This window comes from Chelonia mydas, chromosome 6 (assembly GCF_015237465.2).
Source record: "Chelonia mydas isolate rCheMyd1 chromosome 6, rCheMyd1.pri.v2, whole genome shotgun sequence".
NCBI classification, from domain to species: Eukaryota; Metazoa; Chordata; order Testudines; family Cheloniidae; genus Chelonia; species Chelonia mydas.
The window spans coordinates 26,288,280-26,304,028 of record NC_051246.2 but is presented as its reverse complement, the minus strand read 5'-3'; the positions used below and the strand labels follow the sequence as shown (position 1 = coordinate 26,304,028).

Sequence of the window (15,749 nt, the reverse complement as noted above, 5' to 3'; positions counted from 1 at the left end):
AAAATTCTGTCTACAGTTTTATTTAAGTAGGTTCACATTTTAATGAAGAAAAATGCCTTTCACTGAACAACAAGAGGTATCGCCTCATTAGTCCCTTGATAAGCATGGCCTGTTATAAGAAGGATGCTACTTTACCAGCAGGGCAGAAGCAACCATCAGTACATGGGGCTTTACAAATCTTGCTCCTCTCTGGATTGGCACATGTGTCGGCACAGGGGTTTCCACATTCCATATATTCCAGGTTATTTGGACATTCTTGGACTGCAAACCCAAATGAAGCAGTTGTAGAGGGTAATGTACTAAATCAATGTTCTAAATGTGGTTTATCATTTTCCAAAGGAAACTAACAATCTTGGTTATAAAATGTTCTATCCAGAGCATTAGTATAATTTTATCCACCTTAGGAACCAGTTAAGTATATGGTTACTTTGGTTTTATGAGCCAACAGCTCTCGCAGTTTTTAAATTGGAGGGCATTATAGACTGTAATGTTATTTACACTAATGGTTGACTGTTTACTCACTCTCAAATGAAGTAGTCACTGTTGTACCATGCTCTGTCAGGCAGATGATCATCACACACACTCAGAAGCTTGGACTAAATACCTGCATTATTAACCTTTATTTAACTTGCTCGATTCTTGGAATAATCATTCTAAGCAGAGAATTTTATGAAAGCACATAATTTCAGAAGCTCTTATAAAACACATTAAAAGGAACACTGCAGTTTCCTTTCCTGATAAATACTGCTAAGGATATATACATTTTTTCTTGGATGCCAACTGAATTGGTTACTGAATTCAAATTCTGTAGTTACTTACAACAAAAATCTTTGGTTCTCCATTTCCCAGGGATTCCCCCATTCAGGACACAGTCTCGGGAATACTGGCTAAGGGTACTGCATATGCAGCTGGAAACCAAAGCAGAATCAGAAGAAGAATTCTTTGCACAGATGCACATGTCTCCAGTGCAGGTGGCTACATAGTCATCAAAAGCAACCACTCTGGAACAGTTCCCAAGATGGGCTAGGAGTTTCTTGCATTTTGATATCTATAATGAAAGAAAAAGGAATAATCCACATCTTAACTTGGGGCCTGATCTTCAGCGTAGCTCCATTGACTTACAGAGTCTGAGAGTTTAAGGCCAGAAGGGACCATCATATCATTTAGCTTCAATGAACTCTCCAGAGCTATGCTGATTTACACCAGCTGAGGATCTATCCCATGATCACTAAGCCCACAGAAAAGGCCTGCCAGACATCTGATGTGCTCATTTGCTGTTCTTCTTGGACTGGAGGCTGTAATTCACTCATGTGCGTTTTTCCACTATAAACATCTGTAATGCTATAACAGCAGATTCTTACAACTTCATTTTGGGCTCTGATTCATGTTTGGATTCCTGAAGAATTTTAATTCTTTGAACATTGTTTATATAATATTTGCCTCAGGATAACCTCTGGAATTGTACTTTATTGTATTTCAGGGAAGTTTATACTTACTGTGACACTGGCTGCACACACTTACATATTTACTACATTTATTTTTTTGTTGATGAGCGTGACCTTTATGGTTTTTGGCATCTTCATCTTCAGCTACATCAGGGCACTTTTCTGTAGGCTCCTCTACTTTGTGAAGGTTTCCAAACTGCCTCGGGAGTAGTTTATAACCTGGAAAATTCCCAAGTTCATCCTGAATACCAATAAGATGCAGAACCAATCTTCAGCTCTGCTTCTGTATTGTGAAGACATATTTAATTATTGTGCTCTAGGGCAACATGTTCTTTACCCAAATTATTTAATATAACCCAGACACTTGAAATATAGGGACTGACAGACTTACATCATTCCTATTGAGTTAGAATCCTGAAATAAGGAACACTTTTATTAGGAACTGGTAAGTCTTTTTTTTTTTAAAGTGAACTTTGACCTTTCACTTAAAGGTCATCAGGCTTAAGGGATTTCAACTGTTTAAGTGCCTATTTGAACTAAATGGTAAAACTGTCAAAAGTATTTAAGTGGCTTAGGCGCCTAAGTCCCATTGACTTTCAGTGAGACTTATGGTGAAATTTTCAAAATGGTCCTACATGACTGAGTCCCATTGAAAAGTAATGTAAATTTGGTCCCTAAATCACGTAGGCCATTGTGAACCTTTTGTCTTTAGGCTCCTAAGGCAATTCTGAAAATGGAATTGAGGTGCTGTTGAAAGTTTTACCCAGAATCCTGAAGTTCCCCACATCAGCCTGATAGGGTTATGTAAGTCTGGTAACGGGTACATGTAGGGTTCCTTTCATTTCTCCCCTTTTCAGGGACTGAATGCAGTTGAAATCCTCACATTTCTCACGTACCCAGGAGCTATCAGCAGCACAAGGTTTTGGCTGATCCAGGCTGTGAGCACTGCCGATGCTGTCAACGTGCAGTGTGGGCCCAGAATGGATTTGAAAGTAATGTTGTTTGGACATAACCCTTTATTTCCTAATTTAAAATGGTTTGGAGAACAGTGCTATGACGTAGGTATTTTGCTCAACCACTCTGGCTTTTGTGTCTAGGTAACACTCGGTTTCAACTCAGAGTTTCTGTTGAATTCCTTCAGTCAGGTGGAAGGGATGTTCCCTTCCCATGGAAGGAGATTGGGGTGTTCTAGCCCCAAAACATGCAGATCCCTCAGGATCCAATGGAGGCACAGTGCTACCACAGGGAGGGGCATTGCTTGGGGGTACCAACTGTCTAATCACACAAACCCAAACACCCTTGCCCTGCCCTCTGCCCTGCCCCTTCCCTGAGACCCCACCCCGCTCACTCCATCCCCCCTCCCTCTGTCGCTTGCTCTCCCCCACCCACACTCAATTTCACTGGGCTGGGGCAGGGGATTGGAGTGCGGGAGGGGGAGTGGGCTCTGGGCTGGGGCCGAGGGGTTCAGAGTGTAGGAGGGGGCTCCAGGCTTAGCCTGTGGCAGGGGATTGGGGTGTAGGAGGGGGTGTGGGCTCTGGGCTGGGGCTGAGGTGTTTAGAGTGTGGGAGAGGGCTCTGGGCTTAGCCTGGGGCAGGGGGTTGAGGTGCAGGAGAGGGTGGGGGTGCAAGCTCTGGGAGGGAGTTTAGGTGCCGGAGGGGATTCAGGGCTGGGGGGGGGTTGGGGTGCGAGAGGCAGTGAGGGGTGCGGGCTCCGGCTGGGTGGTCCCTAACTCGGGCGGCTCCCGGTCGGTGGTACAGCAGGACTAAGGCAGGCTCCCTGCCTGCCCTGGCCCTGCGCCCCTCCCAGAAGCAGCCAGCACATCCCTGCAGCCCCTGGGGGATGCCTCAAGGCCTGTGGGCACTGCCCCTGCCTGTGGGCACCCCGCCCCCGCAGCTCCCATTGTCCACAGTTCCTGGCCAATGAGAGCTGTGGATTCAGCACTCAGGGCAGGGTCAGAGCGCGGAGCCCCCTACCCCCTACCTCCAGGGGCTGCAGGGACGTGCTGGCCACTTCCGGGAGCAGCACGGCGCCAAGCCAGGTAGGGAGCCTGCCTTAGCCCCGCTGCGCCGCCGGACTTTTAGCAACCTAAAATCTCCTGCTTTGGCTTCAGTAGCCTCAGGGAGGTCGAGCCCGATTCCAGGAGATTCCCATCCAAACAAGGAGGGTTGGCAACCCTACCCTTGCCTCTTCAGTGCTGTTCGGTCCCATGAATAGCTGCAGGCCTCAGATAGCATGGCTCCTGCAAGAGCCATACTGCAAGGGGCTTCCCCAATCACTGTGTGCCCCTGGAACTACCACAGGGCATGAACTTTAAGTTAATGAAGACTCTATTTGCTTCCTGCAAAGATATTGGCAGAGAAAAGAATCCTCCTGGGAACTCCACCTGCAAAGCCCAAACCTGAGGAACATCCAGGAGGGGAGCATGATGCCGGGGGACGCTCCCCCTGCTGCTACCCTTCAGTACTGATCCAGGGGTGCAGGCTCCCCTTCATTTTCAGAAGCAGAGGGAGCATAAGGGCCAGAGTTGAGGGTTGCATTGGCCTCTTTCCAGCACAGTAGCTTGCACTATGGTTTTTGTAAACATTATCCTCAGCTCACTGAAGTTTCCGGAAAGTATGGATCACTGTTGATTATTTTTAACAATATACAAATGCAAAATCACACTGGTTCCCAACTGTAAGAGCATGAAAATGTGAAGACTTGTCAGGGAGGGAACATCTACCCATCCCTACTATGAAAGTGCAACTACCTTCGAACCTATTACTATCAAGGGGAAATATTTAGGGTTGCCAGGTGTCCAGTTTTCTACCGGAACACCCAGTCGAAAAGGGATCCTGGCGGCTCCGGTCAGCACCATTAAAAGTCCGGTCGGTGATGCTGCAGGTCTAATGCAGGCTAGTTCCTACCTCTCCTGGCACCACACTGTGCCCCAGAAACGACCAGCAGCAGGTCCTGCTCCTAGGCAGGGGGGCCACGGCATTCCCTGTGCTGCCCCCACACCAAGCACTGGCTCCACACTCCTATTGGCCAGGAACCATGGCCAGTGGGAGCTGGGGGGGGGGTGGTGCCTGCAGGCAAGAGAGCTGCATGGAGCCTCCTGGCCCCACTGCCTAGGAGCTGGACCTGCTGCTGGCCGTTTCTGGGGCACAGTGTGGAGCCAGGACAGTCAGGGAGCCAGCCTTAGCTCCGCTGCACCGCTGACCGGGAGCCACCCGAGGTAAGCCTGTGCCTTGACCCTGAGCCCCACCCCCCTGCCACAGCCCTGAGCCCCCCGAAATGTAGAGCCCCCTCCTGCACCCCAAACCCCTCATCCCCAGCCCCACCCCAGAGCCCGTACCCCCAGATAGAGCCCACATCCCCTCCCACACCCCAACTCCCTGCCCCAGCCTGGAGTCCCCTCCCACACCCTGAACCCCTCATTTCTGTCCTCACCCCTGAGCCCGTATCCCCAGTTAGATACCGCACCCCCTCCTACACCCCAACCCCCTGCCCCAGCCCAGTGCAAGTGAGTGAGGGTAGGGGAGAGCAAGCCACCAAGGGAGGGGGAATGAAGTGAGTGGGGGCGTGGCCTCAGGGAAGGGGTGGGGCTAGGGTGTTCCATTTTATATTATTAGAAAGTTGGCAACCCTAAATATGGTAGTGGTACAATATGAGAGGTCTGCATTTAACTTTGGTTCAATGGGGTTTTTGTGTGAATCTTTTCAGGTTTGCAACCCCCTGAGAATCATGAATCAGCCTTAGGTTTCTCAAAAGTCACCCTAGGTTTGTCAAAATGTGTATATCAGGGTACCTTTCAGCAAACCAGATGAAAATGTTTTTTAGGTTTTGTGTCATGCTTCATAAAACTCTAGGGAACACATAATATCCAATTCCTACCATTCAAATGCAAATCATTCTTCTCATTGCCATCATAGTTCCCACACAGACCACATGTTTTCCCCTTGTATGTATCTTCCAAGTCCAGCTACAAAATAAAAACAAACAGGAAGATCAGGGTTTTAAGTGGTTCAGTGTGGAAAAGCACTAAGGTGTCAAATTTCTTCTATCATGTGAAACGTTGAATGGTATGTCTGAACAAAAGGAAACTCTCTAAACAAACAGCTGAGCCACATTCCTTTAGTGTTTATCTATTAATTTTTTGGAGCATTATTTAATGTACTGTGACAAAGTTCCTGCTCTACCTTGGTGAGTCTTCTGCTTATTGGTGGATTTGCTCGCCTTGGAGCTTCACGGCAGCCCTCAGCTTGGCCGTTTTTTCTGAACCCACAGTCCAGGTCGACTCCTCCTGTGTCTGACCAGGAGTTGGGAGGATTTGGGGGGAACCCGGGCCCGCCCTCTACTCCGGGTTCCAGCCCAGGGCCCTGTGGAATGCAGCTGTCTAGAGTGCCTCCTGGAACAGCTGTGCGACAGCTACAACTCCTTGGGCTACTTCCCCATGCCTCCTCCCAACACCTTCTTTATCCTCACCATAGGACCTTCCTCCTGGTGTCTGATAATGCTTGTACACCTCAGTCCTCCAACAGTCCACGTTCTCACTCTCAGCTCCTAGTGCCTCATGCTCCCAGCTCCTCACACGCACACCACAAACTGAAGTGAGCTCCTTTTTAAAACCCAGGTGCCCTGATTAGCTTTCCTTAATTGATTCTAGCAGCTTCTTGGTTGGCTGCAGGTGTTCTAATTAGCCTGTCTTAATTGTCTCCAGAAGGTTTCTGCTTGTTCTGGAACCTTCCCTGTTACCTTACCCAGGGAAAGGGGACCTACTTAGCCTGGGGCTAATATATCTGCCTTCTATTACTCTCCTATAGCCATCTGGTCCGACCCTGTCACAGTACATAATTTCCTTCAATACCTTTAAAGTATGAAGACTCAGTTAAATATAAAATGTTGCTTTCTTCATTATATACATTTGGTCTTAACAAGTCCTTTCTCATTACACACTCTGTGGCCCAAATCCTGAGGTCCTTACTAGAAGGGGCACATCTGCCCTCAGTCACATGGTGTAAATCTGGACTATCTATAGTTACTATAGATTTATACCAAGGTGGCTGAGAGTAGTATTTGGACCTCAGTTTTCTTCAGGGATATTCCCATTGATTTCAGTGGAGAGCTACCTGAGTAAAAAGCTGAATCAGGGCTGTAGAACGGACCATATATACTTGCAGCTTAATTAGAAAAAGGGATGGACAAATCCTGAGAATTACTGAGCATAAACAGTGCTCATGAAACACCTATTGAATTAAGATCAAGAAGCCAGGAAAATAATTAGGAGTACTTTACCCAAGCTCCTCCAATTAGAAACTGTTTAGAGCAGGGATTGGCAACCTTTGGCACAAGGTCCATCAGGAAAATCCACTGGCACGCCAGGACGGTTTGTTTACCTGCAGCATCCGCAGGTTCAGCTGATGGCAGCACCCACTGGCTATGGTTCACCGCTCGAGGCCAATGGTGGCTGTGGGAAGCGGCAGACAGCACATCCCTCAGCCCACGCTGCTTCCCGCAGCTCCCATTGGCCTGGAATGGTGGACCATGGCCAGTGGGAACTGAGATCAGCCGAACCTGCAGACGCTGCAGGTAAACAAACCGTCCCATCCACTAGCAGATTTCCCTGACGGGCCACGTGCCAAAGGTTGCCGATACCTGGTTTAGATAAACTCAGCTACATCAAACAAAGGAGGGAAGGTGATCCACTCCAATAGAAGGGTGGGGGGAGAAATCAGATTACAACATATATGTAAACTTGCAAATACAAGTGAATGTATTACAAGATGTAAATATATGTTAGACAAATTTGCAACATTATTGTTTAGTAATAAACCTTTAACAGAACTTCATAGGAGACAGTCCAAATTCAAAGGAAAAATAGTTAACAATTGCTATTCCTACCAGATAAAACAGCTAATTGCAATATATTACACAGCTAGATCAATAATACAAGTATCCTATGGTAGGGCAACTTCTTCCCTCCCCATCTCAGGCACTACAGTCCCACTCTAGACAGGATGCTAAATGTTCACAGAACAGCGGAACCCTGGTGAGAATGAGCTTCTGGTCACTTGATAGTGATATTGGCTTATCCTCTTCACCACTGGATTGAAAGGCAAACTTCATAGCACTTCTACATCTTGCTGGCTGGGGCAAATAGCAGACTAAATCAGAATTTGAACTAGTATGTGACTGTAGAACCTCTTCCCATATGGATACCAAGCTGGCCTTCTATCCACATGAGCAACTTTTCAATCTTTTTCTATCTGTTCTATTCCCTTCTTTAACTCTCTGAATTGTGTTGCAGGGAATAAAAATCTCTGAAGCACCCATTATGTGGATAATTAGAGAACCACAGTCTCCAGGATTGTCAACCAGCACCTTTCAGCAACACTAAAATTCACTAAAAGAAAACCAACTAACTGGATCTTCATACTAAGAGAGTGTCAGCCCAGTTCCACTTGAGAGTCAGGCCAAGCGTGGATGTGACTTGGAAGTAAGTACAGGTGTCTTCAATCAAAATGCTCTTCAAGCTGAAGGGGAGTGGAATCCTAAAAAACAGAGCGGAAAAAACCAACAAACTAAAATAGAGCCCAAATCAAATTAAAAGAAGTCAAATTAAAGCAATGAAAGGTATAAGTATGTTCATGTAAAAGTTAGGGTTGGTCTCCATTTATGCACAATGCATTCTTTTATCTTGTCCAGTATGCCCGTTTGCCAATCCTAATCCACAAGGCAATGTATTTTGTCCATTAGCCTGTTGATACTGGGCCATATCTTCAGCTGGTGTAAACTGATTGACTCCATTCACTTCAGTGTAGCTATGCTGATTTATACCAGCTGAGGATCAGATCCATTATGATAGTAAGAGGAGCCATATCATAGTACTGGGGGGGGCGTTGCTTCTCTGCCCTGGGGGCTCCCCCATGTGAGGTACCACAGGTTTCTATTCTCTCTCCACTGTCTTTAAGGGGTATGGGAGATACAGAGGTGCTTTGGCCTGCAGTGCCATCTATATTGCTTTTGCATCTGAGCCAGATGATAGTCTCTCACTTTGCCCATGCCTGGCTGAGAAAGGAGTTTGGATAGCTAGCAAATGCTCAGCCTACGTAAGACAAAGCAGGGGTTCCTCAACCTTTTCCACAGTGTGACCCTCTCTTACATACCAGGACCATGCTGGTGCCCCATTTCATTTAGCAATACAGGAAGGGTAGGTTGTTTGGTTGGAGAAATTACTGGAAGAAATTGCAGATTTTTTTCTCCTTTGATTGAAGAGATGCACCTGCCTTTTGTCACTAAGATTTGCAATCTAATGGCTCTTTCCTATGTTCCACTACTTCTGGATGTCTGGACAGAAACAGCGGCCAATAGTACTTTTTCCATCTTTGCTTGGCAAGGAGGGTGTGAGTGTTTCTGCTAGGTGTAGCCCTTGCCCATGCTCTTGACATCTCTGTGCTGGAATACGGCAATGCACTTTACAGGGGGTTGCCCTTGAAAAATCATTCAAAAAATTCAGCTCATTCTACATGTGGCTGTCAATGTATTTAGCAGTGGTTCATGCATGGATCATACTTACCCCATGCTCCACAGAGTGCTAGCAGTTCATTTCAGGTTACCATTTAAGGTGAAATGCCATATGAATACTATATTTGTATAATTCGTAATAGGAGAAGACAGTTTCTGAATTGAGCTTTAGTTGTGGAAGAGTCTTTCAATTCTTATTCTGATCATCACCTAATTGTGGATGTGATGTTGCACCCCATAATTCTTTATGGAAATATGCTTATGAATGTATACATGATGTAACTGGAATATGTTTTATGCTACATGTGCCATGTAACATATCTCTACAAAGGTTATGATCTACTGAATATATCCATCCTATTTGTATGCATGTATCATTTTTGTATTTGAAGTTATGAATATTGGCTGTGTACTTGTTTGATTTTAAGTAGCCTTAGTAAAGCATTTGGTCAGCTTCTTGAGAAAGGAATGTGCAAATTAAGTGCCCAATCAAGAAACACTTAACTGACAATGGATCTTGGAAGACTCCAATCCACATAAGAAGTCTTCCTGGAGACATTCAAGATAGCATGTGGGCAATGGCTGCTGTCTGTAAAAACTGAGTTATGCATGGACATGTGAATTGCCCATGTGACTCCAAAACTCCATCTTGGAGCTGGATTTTGTATAGGAGAGAGGAGGGGGTCCTCCATCCACAAGAGAAAGTCTATTTAAGCCCCTCCATTTTGTCTTCAGCTGGCTCAAGAGATAGCCACTCCACCCCCAAATGATACCTGAAAGAAACTGGAACAAAGGACAGTAACCACAGGGGTGTGAGTGATTGCTGGACCCAGACTAGAAGGAGACTAGTCTGTAAAAGAAGCTTACTGGACCATCTCTGAGGGTGAGGTTTCATCTGTAATCACTTTCTTACTGTATTAGGCATAGACTTTTATTTTATTTTGCTTGGTAATTCACTTTGTTCTGTCTGTTATTACTTGGAACCACTTAAATCCTACTTTTTGTATTTAATAAAATCACTTTTTACTTATTAATACTGGGTGGGGGGGGGAACAAACAGCTGTGCATATCTCTCTATCAGTGTTATAGAGGGTGAACAATTTACGAGTTTATATAGGGTAAAAAGGATTTATTTGGGGTTTGGACCCCACTGGGAGCTGGGCATCTGAGTGTTGGAGACAGGAACACTTCTTAAGCTGTTTTCAGTTAAACCTGCAGCTGTTGGGGGACGTGGTTCAGACCTGGATCTGTGTTTGCACAAGGCAAGGTTGTGGAGTCCCGGGCTGGGAGGGAAAATGGGTTAGAAGTAGTCTCAGCACATCAGTTGGCATTTCCCAAGGGGTTTTCTGTGATCCAACCCATCACAGTGAGTCTGACCAGATAGTAAGTATTAAAAATCAGGATGGGGGGTATTAGGCACCTATATAAGCCAAAGGCCCGAATATCGGGACTGTCCCTATAAAATGGGGACATTTGGTCACCCTAGTCTAATCCCACACTGCAGTAATCATTGGATGGAAATGTGTATGTGTTATGTAGAAAATCAAAATAGATTACCATAAGGGTCCCTTTTGTCCTTACCGTCTATGAACTCTAATGGAACCCTTGCCAGGTGCTGAGTGCCTCATCTCCTATTAGGGTCAGTGGCAGCTGAGATGCGCTCACAGAAATTGTTCAGCTCCTCAAAAGCTCAGTCCCTGTATAACTTTCTAAGAGTTTTCAATGGCAGAAGGGCTTTAATTGCACTAACTAGGATACAAACTACAGTACAAGCTCTGTCAGTCCTCATCCTTTGTGGCACAAGCTGACCTACCAGATGGGTGCAGGTTGAAACCTCTCTCACCTGGTATACAGACACATTGCATAACGTGGGGTATTTTGAATGTCTTATTCCTTCCTTTGATGAATCTGCCAAGTCTAGAAGGGTCATTAATGCATTGCTAATGTACAAGAATGTACTTAAAAGGGAGAACAAACAACATAGTCCAGAGAGAAAAAAAAATGTTTACTTACTCATGTCCATTCACTGTGATGCCTGACTCTTTCACCTCTAGAAGCACTCCATCAATGGTCGCAGTGAAGCAGACTGGAAATCCATTCTTGTCACTGCGCCTGACCTGGATGTTGAAGTCCTGGTAGCTGTCATTGCAGTGCGAGGCGAAAACATAGTGGCAGATTCCGGGGAAATCGAATTTAACATGGTCAAATGTCTGAAAGTGAAAACTGCCCCAAGTAGAACATTCACTCCTGGTGACTGCAGGGCGCTGGACTGTAGAAAGAGATAGGGGGGTAATGTTATCAGTGTGTATTGCAGGCTTTTATTTACACAGTGCCTAGCACCTGCCATTGAAGTGGCACTTTAAAGATTTAAGGGGGAGATTTTCAGCCATCCATGGCACTTTGGCATCCAACTCTCATTGGCTTTCAGCTGGAGTTAGGTACCTAAGTGCTCTTGGTGCCTCTGTAAACCTCCCCTTAAACTGTATTAAAGCAGGTTGGAAACTGGTTTGCAGTCTCTTCTATCGGGCTCTCATCCAACAAGTGCCACAGATAACATCACTTTTCAGCAAGATGGCTGCCTCCAGCAGTAGACTCAGAAATGCCAGTTGTAATTAAAAACTTTTCTAAACTACGCTGCATTTCAGAGGTTACTCAAATTCAGAAGTGTGTCTAATATTGACTCAGCAAACATTTCCCTTCTTTGAGAGGGATGCCAGAAACAAACTTTTGCTGGACCTTAAATAGACCTCCAACTTCTAGTACAACTCAGGCCCATCTCAAAAACTTTGGGCCAGAACCTTGGCCCCTGTGCAGCCAATTTGTGATGCTTAGAGACACCTTTTCTTCATCCCCCACTTAGGACTGAACCCCTCGAGTTTTCAATTGCATATGCTAAAGTTACACATCAAAACTTTCTTTGACTGTGTATGAAACTACGTCTCAGAAACAACCTCAGACTGCGAAGCTAAGCAAAACTGGTGTAATTCTCCGTTAACGGAAATTACACTTTGCTGCAATATGCTTTAAGCCTCTCATTTTGCCTACCTGGCAGAATGGCAGGAGAAAATGGGACGGTTTTCCTGATTTGTTGGTGTGATGGCCTTCAGTAATATTAACCGAGCAATATACATCACAGATCAAATCAAAATCAGCCCTTAACATACTCTGTGAACTCTGAAATGTTATGAAATATTCATAACTGGGAATCAGCAGGGGTGCATTGAAAATGTATTTTATTTAAATAAGATGCATCAATAAAACAAACTAAGGTGCCAGTATGTCTTTACAGATTGCATTTGGTAATAGGTATTTGTAACACTAGAGTAGAGTGGAATAAAAGAGCACCTTTCTGCATACGAGGCAAGGGAAAATAGGTAGGTTTTACTCATTTGTTGGTGTGGAGTTGCTAGAAATACTAACCCTGCAGCAGCCATCACATGAATTCACAATCAACTTTGTGTAATAAATGAACTCAGAAAGCTATGAGACATTCAGAACCAGGAATCAGAAGGTAACAGTGCAGTAGGGGGAAAAATAGAATTCCTACTACAGTGCAGGTACCAGGCAATTAACTCTGGGGGACATCATGCAGAAAAATTGCCCCTAGAGACTATATAAAAGTCAGACAATTAAAAAGGATGTCACCATTTTCTATATTACAAACTGTGTCCAGCAAATCTGTTCTTCAAACAACTAATCTTGGAACCATGGAATGGCAGATGAATTGCTTTTTAACGCAAAGAAAAACAATTAATTACTTAAATGAGGTTCATTTGTAGTGTACATACACAGTGCTAAGCGATTTACAGCATGCACATATATCTCAGTCTAACCGAGTTTTTTTAATTTGACATTTGTATTTGTTATTTAATAGAGGTAAATAGCTAAGCAAACAACTTCAGAGTTAGATTTTTCTTACCTATCTGCACTGGTGTTTTGCTCTCGCAATAACTCCAAATTAGGCAGAATATCCATAGTGACCCTCCCTTTTTTTCCCCCATCACACCTACGAAGAGGTAACTTGAAAAACCTCCCAGGGAAATGCTTTTTTCTTGGCTTATCGGCACAGTTTTATAGTCCAGGAATTTGGCGTGAGAACAAAACATTGATGGCAGGGTCCCTGAAAGGTGGAGCTTCACTGATTATTCCCTCGCTGATTCAAGCTTAAAAGACTGAGCGCTCACATTACCTTCTGAAAAGACAACCACGTGTTTTTGTGGTATTTAATTCTTTGGGGATGAGCATGAGGGGATTCACTACAGCTTTTTCCATTCCCCTTTTAAATACTTTAAAATGGTGTTTCTTTCTTCCCTTCCAGTTTGGTCTTTTTCTTCGTGGCAAACATCTTCCTTTTAATTGTGACTTATTGGACACAAGCACTCATGGCCCTGATTCAGTCCCTTACGCCTTTGTTCAGACACCAGTGGAATTGCTCTTCCTGAGGATCAGTTTGTTGGTTATTATTACACGCTCCCTCTGCTGGCTGGATGGCTACTTCTGAGCAACAGAAGAAAAAATACTGTAGGGTCAGGCATAAAGGAATGGCTTATTTAAAGAAAAAAATATTGACAGCTGAGTGGTGGACTTTAAAAAGTGAAAGGGGCCAGGTTAGCTGCACTGGACACTGAAGTCGACTTTCCACAGAACAGGTGCAATGTTAGTACAGAGAATGCAAACTTCTTACCCCTACCATATAAATGTGTCTCAACCTTGCTTTGCAGGGATAGGAGGGTGATTTAGTCTTCAGTCTCATAGAGCTGGAATTCATTGGTTTATTGGAGTTGGTTTTCATTGTGAGGCTCTGAGATTTCAAAAGCCCAGTTCACACAGGCCCACCAAAATACCATTAGGGTTCAGTCATGAGCTGGTCTATGCATTTATGCAAGGGGGTTACCTTGAGGGAGACAAAATATCTCTGCATCACCAGTCACCTCAAATCAAGGCCCATTACTTAGGTTGAAGAGTAGCTTGCTGGAGTCACTGGGACCACTCGTGGAGTAAGGTGCTTCTCAATGTGAGTAAGAGAATCAGAATCTGGCCCGAAAACATTAAGCCAAGGGGAGAGTCATTCTTGAACCCTGTATGTTTGTGAACGTCTATGGACAGTGATTTCTCCTGCAACAGTTTTCCCTGCTGTTCCAGCATCACTAGGGTCAGAATCACTTTATTCTCAATGAACTCAAGACTGTGTGTGACACTTTACTTATTACAAATGGATGTGCCCAGGTGCTAATGAACAGAGCTGGGTGAATTTGTTTGACAGAAACGTTTTCAACAAAAAAAATGCAGGTTCGATGAGCCTGAAATATTTAGTGACTGAGTGTTGAATTGTTTCAGTCAAAAAAACTAACAAATTTCGGAAAAAAATGAAATATTTAATTCCAACACTTTTGAAGCAAAACATTTTGATTTGAAATGACTTTTCATTTTGAAATTTTCTTTAATTTTATTTCAAAAATTAAAAAACATTTAAACCTCAAAATTGAAATGAAATGCTACAGATTGAACAAAACGTTTCATTCAACCTAAAGCTAGGTTTTTTGATGACCGATTTGCTGAAAATTTTGAAAAATTTGGTTTTGGTTTGACCAGTACGTCCCTCGGCCCATGCCATTTCCCGCAGCTCCCATTGGCCGGGCACAGCGAACCGCGGCCAGTGGGAGCCGCAATCGGCCAGACCTGCAGACACGGCAGGTAAAAAAACCGGCGGGCCTGCCAGGGGCTCTCCCTGAACAAGCAGCGTCCCAAGTTTGGGAAACACTGATCTAGTCTGTTCTCCTGCACATCTCAGGCCACAGAACCTCACCCACCCACTCCTGTAATAGACCCATAACCTCTGGCTGAGTTACTGAAGTCAAACCATGATTTAAAGACTTCAAGTTACAGAGAATCCGCCATTTACTCTAGTTGAAACCAGCAAGTGACCTGTGCCCCATGTAGCAGAATGTGCAGCAAATACTTTGTGGGAGCTCAAAATCTGAGATTCTCAGCCCCAACATAAAAGAGGGTACAGTGGTTTTCAATTGGATTTTTTCCCAATATTCATTCTGTTTATATCATTCTATCTATACTATTCATTGTATCTATCAACATACATTTACCTATAGCTGGATGAATCATTAATCATTTATACTTTGACAATCTTTCCACTTTCTCCCTTTGCTAATTTTCCATAAACAGATTGTAACTTTCTTATCACACTTATTTGTTGTGCAAGGTTATTTCCTGTGACTAACTCTTGGGCTTGATTTCTTGATGTTAGGGCTGATTTACCCTACTCTTCCGGTACAAAACTGCCTTATAACCTGGCTTACCTGCTCACTGGAGGATATCCTCAACCCCCATAATAGCACTTGTGCCCTCCCACCCAGCCAATCCCAGCTGCTGAGATGGCGCTGCGTGGCATGGGTTCCTTTACAGTTGGCTGCTAGAATGTCTTTTTTGGGCCTAGACTTGAGCCAGAATGACCCTAGAATTGGGGAGCATTTTGACCTCACCCTCATTTAATGCCCCTTAGCCACAGCTCAAGATAGGGGCACACTGACAACACTGAATTAACCTCTTGTTCAGTGTGCAGTGAACAAGTCCTTGTGCACTATGTTATGGATGGTTTGCTTGCTGCTTTACCAGACTCTTTGGCATATACAAAGTTAAGCATCCTAGATCTGGCTCTTTGATTTCTTACTGCAGTTTCCCTGAAAGGTTTATGGGCATTCAGTGAATAACTCACAGAAGTGCAGGTGCAAGTCTCTGCCTGATGAAGATTTGCTGGTGCCGTTGCTTTTAAGGAAATCCCGC

The 15,749-nt window shown here is 44.6% G+C and overlaps 1 protein-coding gene across 1 annotated transcript in view; it reads right to left on the bottom strand.

The window, feature by feature from the left end:
• Positions 1-12,972, bottom strand: part of LOC102931633 (mucin-5B) — a 66,805-nt gene extending 53,833 nt beyond the window's left edge. Inside the window, exons 1-7 of the mRNA XM_043549058.1 lie at positions 12,871-12,972; positions 10,965-11,220; positions 7,864-7,978; positions 5,322-5,409; positions 1,522-1,664; positions 820-1,048; positions 136-261 (exon numbers count right to left, since the gene is read on the bottom strand). Coding sequence (XP_043404993.1) covers positions 136-261; positions 820-1,048; positions 1,522-1,664; positions 5,322-5,409; positions 7,864-7,978; positions 10,965-11,220; positions 12,871-12,952 — 1,039 coding nt within the window. The 5' untranslated portion in view covers positions 12,953-12,972. The remainder of the gene's footprint in view (positions 1-135; positions 262-819; positions 1,049-1,521; positions 1,665-5,321; positions 5,410-7,863; positions 7,979-10,964; positions 11,221-12,870) is intronic.
• Positions 12,973-15,749: the final 2,777 nt, after the last annotated feature.